Below are 10,684 nucleotides of genomic sequence, written 5' to 3' on the forward strand. Positions count from 1 at the left end.
GATTTGAACAAAACGCTCGAAAAGATTTTGACATACAAGACACAGTATAAACAGGTAACAGGTACACTAAAGATATATACATAGTAGATAGATAGATGACAGATGATAGTATTACAGCATCTAGAATAGTATGTAGATAGTAGTAAAGAATCAAATAAAAGCAAAATAGGACAGAAAACCAAACATATCATTGAATGTCCAAATGTAAAGAGAACAACAGAATGTATCATATCAGATAAACCACGTTAGCTGATCTATGATAGATGATGTCTAATGTCCTTTGACCTTCGACCCAGGTGTGTTCGTGTACCCTCTGGGGGAAAAGGAGGTCGTGGTCAGCTTCGAGGCTGCGATCGCTGGCCGGCTGGTCGGGGTCCAGATCCAAAACCGAGGGAAGCTGAAGGACTGCTGCTGGGACTGCCTGCCCTGGACTGGCTGTGGAGGGCCGGGAACGGGGCTGCTGTGGGAGCTCCAGACTGGACATGCAATGCACCAACGGTGAGCGAGGACGGATGGCAGAGGGGGTGTCAAGAATCAGCAGTGATCTCATCTCTCATCGATTTGACTTCAGGTGTCAAGTCAAAACGTCACCCAGAGGTCCCATCGACTGTTCATTACTTTATCTCAACACTGATTGACAGATAATGCCTCATTTACAGAGAATGTATAAAACTCTAAGGCTGCATACGAACAAAAAACACAGTACAGGTCCCTTTCAGCACTCACACTTCTTATTTTATTATTATTGCAGCACGCTTAACTTTTATTTTGCATGTAAAGGTGTCATCCTACAGATAAAATGTGAGTTTTTTCAATTTTTTAAAATCACAGTTTGCGTTATTTTTGGCATTTAACGTTTGGATTTAGTGGGCGGCTCAGCAGTGCAGGGGTTAGCACTGTTGCATCAGAGAAAGAAGGTGGAGTCCTGGTCTGGGGAACTGTTCTGCGTGGAGTTTGCTCTAAATAACCTAAATAACCTAAATAAACTATTTTTACAAGAAAATTTAGGAAAAATTAGCTAAATCATGCAAATACGATGCACCCCGTACTGGAGGACAAACAGGACAGAGGACAGAGGGCTGCCGCCTCAGTTCATCATGACATGACATCATTGGCCCCGCTGCCTGTGGTTATTTGTCATGTGACTGAAGATGTGAGCACTTGTACTTTGTCTTCAGGGCATCTCATCCTGGACGAAGACCTGGGGAGAACCACCTTCATTGTGGGAACAGGGGTCATTGGTCCCATGGACATCGTGTCCATCGCCATCAAAACCACTCTAGAACTGCCCACATTAGAAAACGGCGCCATCCGCATCGTCTATCCAGCATTACTCACCCCGATCGTCACGCGCCTGATGACTGCAAGCAAGAGTGAAAATGGGATGAAGTCCGATGAAACTGGGTACACAACAACACACAACCGACCGTAAATACAATTGTTATTGGAAGAAACATCAAGGATGTATTGACGATGGGTAATGTGAAAAAAAAAAACGGGTGATTTGCAAATTACCTGGGTTGTTTGCATACAACAAATTGACAAACTATCTGTGTTTTCAGGTCATGTGCAAAGCTACATGGTAGCTAGTTAAACTACCTGGCTAGCTAACGACCTGTTATAACAACCACATAATATCCGTATGTATTGACACTGCTTGACATCATCCACGTTGGTCTCCTCTTCTTAGAGCGACCAGCTGTTTTGGTGCCACCTCAGGGAAACCGGACCGGGTCCTTGGTTCTGAGCAGCAGTGTGCTCACGCCATCTTCACCAGTCCAGCTGCCAATCTGGCGCCTTACGAGCTCAACTTCCAGCTGCTGGTCAGAGGCGCGTGCCTCCTGGCCGGTACTCCCCTCCACTCGAATCCTCTCGATTCATCAGGGTGTCAGTCACAGACCAGACCAATGGAGATCACATGTTTTTCTCCTAATCTTCCATCCTTCCTCAGGACTGGAGAGCCCCACTCACGCCCTGAGGGCCGACGCTGACCCCAGCGCTCGAAGCGCCTCTGCCACATACATCACCTTGGCTCAGGAGCACCCATACGACAGACACATCGAGATCATCCTGCACCTCAGCGGTGAGACACGGGAGCGGCCGCGTTCGTGTCCTTTCCTTTTCTCTGCTTAGTCAGTGGGATTTGCGTTCACATCTCAGAACCACACAGCCCGCTGGTCATCGTAGAGAGAGGACGGCTCTCCTTCGGCCAGTACGAGCGACAGATCCGTTCCCGCCGGGACTTCATCCGCTGTGCTCGCAAGGATCCCCAACCCGAGAGGAAGGTTGACACACGCTGTTACTGACGTTCATAGCTGATGACTGTTCCTGCACCACAATCTGGTTTGTCTGCCTTGGTTTTGCAGCTGGAGTTTGTGAGGAAGCGGTACCACAAGGACATCCTGAGCAGCCCGGTGCTGATGCTCAACTTCTGTCCCAACCTGCTGGGTGAACCTCTGGAGCTGAACAAAGCCACCAGAGAGCTGTTGTTCCTTGTCGACCGTAGTGGCAGCATGAGCGGTGCCAACATTCGCCGTGTGAAGGTGAGACGCATCCAGGACAGAAGGGTTTATGGCGTAAACACAGTGACGCCGCTCCAAGTCCCTTTTCCCCCTTGTGTTTCCGTAGGAAACCATGGTGGTCGCGCTGAAGAGCCTGCCCTCCGGCACCATGATCAACATCGTGGCTTCGGCACCGCCGTCAAGCCGCTCTTCACCTCCAGCCGGCTGTGCACCGACGTCGGTTTCACACTGCTCCACCTCCAGACAATCACATGTTCTGCTCTGGTCACAGCTCTCGTTTCCAGGAAGCAGATGCTTTTCGATCTCACAGGATAATTTGTGCCTCTGTTCACCTGCGGTCAGGCTATAGGTCAGTTCTCGCGTTGCCGTAGCAGCAGAGTATCAAGTTGTGCTCAGACCATGGGCTACAAGGACAAACAGCCTCTTCGCGTTCTCCCCCACCATATGGTGACCTTTCGTACTCTTCAGTCAGGCAGGCGTTATCCTTCCATCAGCCCCCGTCAGGCAAATCAGTCCACAGTGGGACTTGAGTGAGACTGAGTTAGTTTGCAGACAGGAGTCGATGTCCGAGGTGTGATCTCTAGTTTTTTAAAGTGACTTGCACCAGGTTCCCATTGGAAAGTGGTTACGGTACCCTCTTCGCTGCTTTCCTCACAGGTCACACTAATGCAGGCGTGTGAGTACATCCAGAGGATGAAAGCTGACATGCGGGGCACCAACCTGCTGGGGGTGCTGTCCTGGGTGTACCAGCAGCCTGTGCAGCGCTCACACCCGCGCCAGCTCTTTATCATCACCGATGGATCCATCAGCAGCGTGGCCAAAGTGCTGGAGCTGGTGCGCAGAAACACATGTGCTGGCAGGTATGTGCAGAACATTAGGGACAGTGACACAGCACAAGCACAAGGAAGCCCGGAGGTTAAATGAAACACCAGATTGTCTGCTGTGACTGCTACGGGACAGGAAACACCTAGCTAACATGACCAAGTCAGATGAAACGGTGAAAAAAGTCAAGAAAGTGCTGAGGTGTCTTTGGCCCCGCCCACTAATCCCACTGAGTGCTCTCCTCTGCAGAGAGTGACCAATAACTCCCCCTCCACTCCTCATTAGTATTCTCCTGCTGCTCCCCCTTCCCCCACTGTACTTCTATCATCTCACTATGGGGCTGTCTGTTGTTTCTTCACCAACCGTATGAGACACAGAACGTGTTGTAAACCAGCTACAATGCTGCCGAATAATCTCAATCCACCACACCAGAGCGGGGTGAAATGTCACGTGTTTGCTATCAAACAAATCTGTGACGCTCTGTACCCTGATCTTTTCCAACTCACACACATAGGATGCCTGAAAACTAAATACAGACAGAAAGAGAACGTGCTGGTCCTCCTCACTCTGTGACGTGACTGGAAGTGTTTCACGAGACACACGACAAATGTATATTTAAGAAGTAGATGACGAGCTCTCACTTTGGTCAGGGCAAAAACAGGGACAGAAAGTCACAGCTTCTCCTTCCTAACGCTCCCGTCATGATGGATTCGTTTGTGCTGTGGTAAAAATGACGCGTATGGATCACTGCAGATGCTTTGGCCTGGGCCTGGGCCCCCGAGCTTGCAGGAGACTCCTGCAGGGTGTCGCCAAGCTGACGGGAGGTTCTACCGAGTTCCTGGATGAGGAGGAGAGACTCCAGCCAAAGGTCAGCAGCTCTGCAGCACTGCCATCTGTTGGAGGACATGTGCTACTGCTCCAATTCACTGTGACGACTTCACGCTGTGATTCCTCTCAGTTCATCAAGTCCTTGAAAAAGGCCTTTGAACCCGTTCTGACCGACGTGCGGATTGACTGGTACCTGCCAGAAAACATGGAGGCTCTCCTCTCACCCAACGACATCCCTCCCCTCTACCCTGGAAACCGTCTCATTGGTTACTGCATCTTGTACGACACGACCGCCTTCAAAGCCAGGAGGTCAGAGGTAGAGTACCAGAGCACGTCAGATCAACCTTCTGATGTAGAGACATGTAGAAACACCTCCCTTTTAATTTGAGCTGTATTTATTTATGTATTTATTCTTATTGACTTATAGACAACGTTTTTACATATTTGAGTCAGTTTTATATATAATTTTATTCTCCTTCCATTGACCAGCCTGATTTGTTTTACTATTATTATTATTATTACTATTATTATTGATTTATACACTTTCTGTGAGTTTCAACTATATTTCGTGAGTCTGTTTCTCTTGACATGTGTCACTTTATCTTATTTATATTTGTATTTTTCTATTCTTATTGTTTAGCATCCCTAATGTAATATATTTAATATATTACATATTATATTTAATATGTAATATATATTTTTACCTTTTCTATTATATATACAGTATATATATAATATCAATATAAAATAGATACTTTATTGTATCGATTGTATCTTTTAATTATTTTTGCTTTGTGGGTTTTAACAATAACATATTGTCAAGATATTGTTGCATTCTGTTGCATACAAAGTGCTCTGAAGTTTGATGTGTAACATCTCCCACAGTCTCAAGAACGGGGCTATGGAGATGTACTCAGTGGGTCCACAGGGTCGGTTTTCGGTCACTCCAATGACGAACTCTCGCCACCTCCGACCTCTGAGCTCATGCCTGCGGTGACATGTGCCGATGGCACCGACTTGGAGGAGGCAGTGAAGGAGATCTCCAGAGAAATCTCCTCCGAGTTCTCCTGTGCCAAGCACACCGAGTCCAGTCCAGGTCCAGGTCAGCCTCTGATCAAACACCCGATTCCTGAGCTGGTCACACGGCGGTGGTGATCAGCTGTCGGTCTCCTGTAGGTGTGGACGTGGACTGGTCCAGTGACGTGAGGACAAGGATCCAGGAGAGCTCTTACATCCAGGAGCAGTACGTCCTGACTCACTGCTCCCTCAGCAGTGAGCAGAGTCACTCACACATACACACCCCCTCCAACTCTGAGGCTACGAGCAGGCTTTTCCTGCCAGATGCCCTCTGCTCCGTCCCACTCATGGACACAGGCTCTTTGCCACAAGGGCTGGAGAAGATGCCGGCTCCTGACCAGAGGTCATCGCTGTCTCGCTGGGCAGAGCCGGCGTGGCAGCAGAACCTCTCCACTCCAAACCCAGAGAAGGAGGCAGGAAAGGTAAGAGAGTGTGACAGTGGAAGGCGATGTGAGGAGGGAGATGTTTGCTTTGTCTGATGCCCCCCCCCCCCAACACACACACACAAACAGAATGAGCCCATGGACGGAGGAGAGCAGTCCCATCGGAGACAAAAGGCAATGGCCCGTTCGACAATGGCGGCACGGAGTTTCTCGTCCCCACAAGGCGAGCTGGAAATGCATCGTCTGAGGAGAGCTCTGGAGAGGGTCTCCTTCCACCAAACCCTGGGGGGGAAGCTGGACGAGAGCGATGGCGAGACCAAGCCCCCATCGGGAGGGACCATCGACAGTAGCCTCCTTCCGTTCGCCCCTCCGGTGTGTTCCTCCGTGTCTGCCTCGGACCCCTCAGATGGACCCCCGTTTCCTGCGTCCCCTCTGGACTGGGACCCCGAATACCTGTTCACAGCCCTCCCCCCCGGAGGATCCTCCGCCAGGCCGGTGTCGCACCCGCATTCACGGCCTGCTGAGCGGCAGGCCCGTGTCCTGGGAGGTAACTGTGAACCTGAGGCACCTCTGGCTCCCTGAGGGCCAGGAGACCCCAGACGCAGAAGGAGATGGGGGAGGAGGAGAAGGAGACAGGGGATCTTGGGAGGAGATTATTCACCACCTGACTGCTCGCTCTGTCATAAGAGACTTTGAGAAAATGGCAGAGAAAGAGAACCAGAGCGGGCACGGTGAGGACGAACAGCTCAAACGTCAGCGCCTTGTGTCGGAGCCCACACCGCCTCCTCACGTGTTTGTCCACGGTTTGTCAGGATCCGTCAGGAGACACCGTCTGAAAGCCATCCAGACCAGTAAGCACTGCAACATCATCTGCATGTACACAGCCTTCACCACGACCGACAGCACCCCCAGCAAAGGCCCGCAGGACAGCAGCGACGTCCGCAACACAGGTGACTTCACTTAGATCAAGCGGTGTCAAACCCACGGCCCAGGGGCCAGAGCGGGGTCCAATCCAGCCCCCAAGTTTCTGTCTCACTGTTTTAGGAACACAGAGAACCAGGGAGCTGGGAACGCTCCACTTAATTTGCATGAATAATTGCAGGTCTGGATCACTGCGATAATACTTTTCAGGTTCAGGACAGACTTCATTGTCCCTTGTGGGGAATTTGTTGTCGACAATAGTTCTACATGAGCTGCTAAATATGTAATTAAACAGACTGACGAGGGCTGGAACTGTGTCAGATGTCACAGTGATTTCCCAAGAAGTATGCTGAAACATAATTCTAGTTTAAATTATGTTGAAATAATGTTGAAATAACCCAAAACACTGGTAGTTTACAAACAACCCGTCCTGTCTGGGTTGTATGAGTTAACGGATTGTTGGCTAGCTAGGTGTTTTGGCTAGTTACTGTGGGTAGCTAACTTTGATAACATTGATAACGTTATCTAGCTAGCTCGATGTAGTAGCTTTGCACATAATGCGCATACACGAGTAGTGTTTGTAGTAGTTTACTAATACCCCTTCCGGGGTATTCAAACAATGTGGGTAATTTGCATATCACCCGTTTTTTCACATGACCCGTAACAAATATATAACTTATGTTACAGATCATTTGAGATCAGCTGTGGTGAACGTGGCCCTGTCTGCCTTAGATGCTCGTACACGCTGGAACACACACTGGATGATGAAATGAACTTTGGTGTGTGTGTGTGCATGCAGGGATGCATCAGGGGAACAGGTGGAGTTCCTCAGGTATCCGCAGGCAGAGGACCTACTCTGTGGGTCTGGGCAGACGTTGCACGAGTAGAGACAGCGAAGAGGACAACTGGAACTCCACAGGTTGACAGAGACTACGCCACCGTTCACATGGACGCTTCATCCGCAATTAATCCACAATGTTTGTATCTGACAGACAAAGACGACCCCCCGGCCTCCCCCTGTAGCCTCACATCCTGGGACTCCAGTGAGTACAGCTGAGTAGACGCAGAGCCACTCGTAGTTTAAAGATACTTCTGTGTGACTGAGACCATGTCCTCAGGTTTCGGGGGCAGTGTCACCTCTGCTACAGCTTCAACAGCCGGCCCCTCACACACCCGATCGCAGCGATCTATCGAGAGCAAGTCAATGGAGAGCTTCTTTGGCACGAGGTACACACACACAAAGTGACACGACATTAAACTGGAAAGGAGACACTTCACTGGCGTGCTCGTGAGTGTACCGGGGATTCCAGCACAACCTTTGTTTGTGTTCCAGGTTCCCACTCAGCAGACTCAGGTCCTCCATTTCATCAGGCAAACAGGTTCCTCTCAAGTCCCACTGCCTGTCTGCAGAGACGGAGAAACAGCCCGAGCCTGAAGCTCCGGACTACCTGCCGCTGGTGAGTGGGACGATGAAGGATGATCTTGTCTTGTCTCGAGTGCTTGTTGGTCACAAAGTTGTAGTTGAGGAAAAATATAAAAATAGAAAGTAAAAAAAAACAATAATGTAAAAAGTAGCATGATATCTTCCTAAGTGGAGTTTCCATGCTGTCTGTGTGGGTTCTCTCTGGGTACTCCGGCTTTCCTCCCACTGCCAAAAGGGTCAGGGTTAGTTAATTCACTCTCCATGTGAGTGTGACTGGTTTTCTGTCCTTCAGCTGGTGACTCGTCATGGCTGAACCCTGTTGACAGCTGGGATCAGCTCCAGAACAACTGAGACCTGTAACCATAGCAACGGGAGAGGACTGACGAGTGATGATTGAACGGGTCACAGAGATCTGTCCATCACTGTGTGTGTGTGTGTGCGCTTGACACCTGTCCTTCACACGTTTGGAGTGAAGGAGCACGGGTGAGACGTGTGTCGCCTGTCTCCTCAGGTCGGCCTCCAGCTGGCGTCGGGAGCTTTCCTTCTGACAGAAAGCTTCTCCGACTGCCTCCAGATCTCCCTGGACCGTCTGAAGAGGGCTTCTCCCTACAGCCTCCACCGCCGCAGTCTCAGCCCACCTTTCCGGAGCACCTCCCCCAGTGCTCCGTCCCTGTCGTCCTCGGCCAGACCCCACTCCCATCACCACGTGACCTTCTCTCCTTCAGCCCGCTCCCTCGTCAAAACAGCAGCTCCTCCTTTCCACCACACTCCTGACGACACTCCATTGATGCTGGAGCCCAGGCTCCGCCGCAGACACCGGTCCGACAGAGACCCGGTGACCTTGTCCCCTGACCCCCCCAGCTCTGAGGAGGGTTCTGTGGAGCTTTCCGGAAGCCACTCTCAGACCCAGATCCACGGGCAGGCAGACAGCGGTCGCGGATCGGAGACAGACGTATGCGAATGTGCTTCTGGAGAAGCCGCTCGTCTCCAGGGGAGCAGCCGGTCGGCCCTGGAGGACCCGGAGGGCTCCAGCTGGGCCACGGCCGTGGCGCTGGCCTGGCTGGAGCACCGCTGTGCCGGATTCTTCATGGAGTGGGAGCTGGTGGCGGCCAAAGCAGACTTCTGGCTGCGCTGTCAGCAGCTGCCTGAGGGGGTGGACCTGGCAGGGCTGAAGGGGGCCGCCAGACAGCTGTTCCTGCTGCTGCGCCACTGGGACGAGAACATTCAACTCAACATGCTGTGTTACAACCCCAACAACATGTGATCGGTGCTGACGGGGACGGTCCCGATGGGTGGGAGAGACCACAGATGACCCGCAGCGTCGTCTGGGATTTTCACCCAGAGCCAAGTCGACGGTGTCGCTGCAGATACATTCACGCTAGCATACTGTGGAGTACTGTAATTACACGACTATTTGCGCCATCAGAAAACGTTGAACAATTCCTGAAAGCTGACAAGTGAGAATGTGTGAAGATGGAGCTAAGAGAAGGAGGAGAAGCTCCTGAAAGTTAAGAAGGTGCACGTCACATCCAAGTTGCTGCCGTTACAGTAATGATTCACCGGTGAATGGGATTACCGTAATGACAGCAACATGGCTGTTCTCAGCTTTCAACCAATTTCTGAGCACACAAATCGTCCCGTAATTACAGTACTCCAAACTATGCTACGCGATACCGTCGGCGTTGAAGGATTAACAGTTATACAGACTGGACTTTTTAAATGATGAAGACGTCGTGGCCTTTTAGTAGAAATAATTCTTTATGCAATCACAAGAAGCCTTGTTTATTTGGAAATGGGAATCTTAAGTTTTCGCTTGTAGCAAATATTTACCAAATGTACAATTCAAGTCAAATGACATTATTTTAATGTTTGATAAACTGGTGATTTCTTAAAATATCTACATACAAGAAATACCAGAAAACAAGTGTCACAACAGAAATGAGCCAGAGCCAAAAAAAAAGAAAAAAGGACACAAAGCAGGTCAAATTCATGTCAGTTCTTGTTTGACAAAAAAACATCCTCTCAGTCTGATGGGGAAACAACATACGTATGTGCTGATGAGTGCACGGACCAGCGCCGAATAAAAGATGAATGAATAACAAGCAGCTGTGATTGTCTCAGGTAATTTCTGGAAAATCCCACGTCTGCTGGACGACGTTTACTAGATCTTACGATCTCTCCCGTGACGATCTCCATGGAGATGTCTCTGCGCAATCAGGACATGTGACACCAGCTGACTGTGGCATCGACATGAGATCACTGTAACTCAACCAAACAGGTTCACACCAACGCAGAGCTTCATGCTTCTTCTCAGCATCTGAATCACGTGCTCAATTAAAACGCAGCGTTAATTAATACATTTGACTTCATGAGTCACAAAACGCTGAAACAATCAAATGACCTACAGGCCTTTGTCTCACAGTACAATCTTCTTTTATTGGTTGTTCTTTGTCCTTATTTGAAGCACATGATTGTGAAATTAAATATGTTTTTGGAATTTTATTTACTGAGCGCTCATGATAAAAGGAAATAAAGAAAATGTAACTTTTGTTTCTCAAAAAACAGAACATTCATAACATCCTCAGTGTGCTCTATAATGCATCTGAAAATGAAACCTGAGAATAAATACGTCCTTTCTCTTCCTGTTTCTACCTTGTTCAGGCCTACCTGCCATACCATCGTGTAACTGTAGGTCTGCAGACGACAGA

The 10,684-nt window shown here is 49.6% G+C and overlaps 1 protein-coding gene across 1 annotated transcript; it reads left to right on the forward strand.

Moving 5' to 3' along the window:
- Positions 1 to 296: 296 nt before the first annotated feature.
- Positions 297 to 9,240, forward strand: LOC144741221 (von Willebrand factor A domain-containing protein 5B2-like; the record flags this gene model as incomplete). Its single annotated transcript, XM_078623818.1, is given in 23 exon segments — positions 297 to 421; positions 423 to 498; positions 1,179 to 1,404; positions 1,691 to 1,848; positions 1,952 to 2,083; positions 2,161 to 2,285; positions 2,367 to 2,543; positions 2,629 to 2,680; positions 2,683 to 2,738; positions 3,180 to 3,382; positions 4,098 to 4,212; positions 4,303 to 4,488; positions 5,058 to 5,268; positions 5,349 to 5,671; positions 5,762 to 6,102; positions 6,104 to 6,363; positions 6,445 to 6,582; positions 7,353 to 7,472; positions 7,546 to 7,596; positions 7,672 to 7,780; positions 7,887 to 8,010; positions 8,488 to 8,635; positions 8,702 to 9,240. Coding segments are annotated over 23 exon segments (3,995 nt in total), but the record flags the coding sequence as incomplete, so codon positions are not given.
- Positions 9,241 to 10,684: the final 1,444 nt, after the last annotated feature.

Source organism: Lampetra planeri, unplaced genomic scaffold, assembly GCF_965212315.1.
Source record: "Lampetra planeri unplaced genomic scaffold, kcLamPlan1.2.h2 scaffold_477, whole genome shotgun sequence".
Classification (NCBI taxonomy): Eukaryota; Metazoa; Chordata; class Hyperoartia; order Petromyzontiformes; family Petromyzontidae; genus Lampetra; species Lampetra planeri.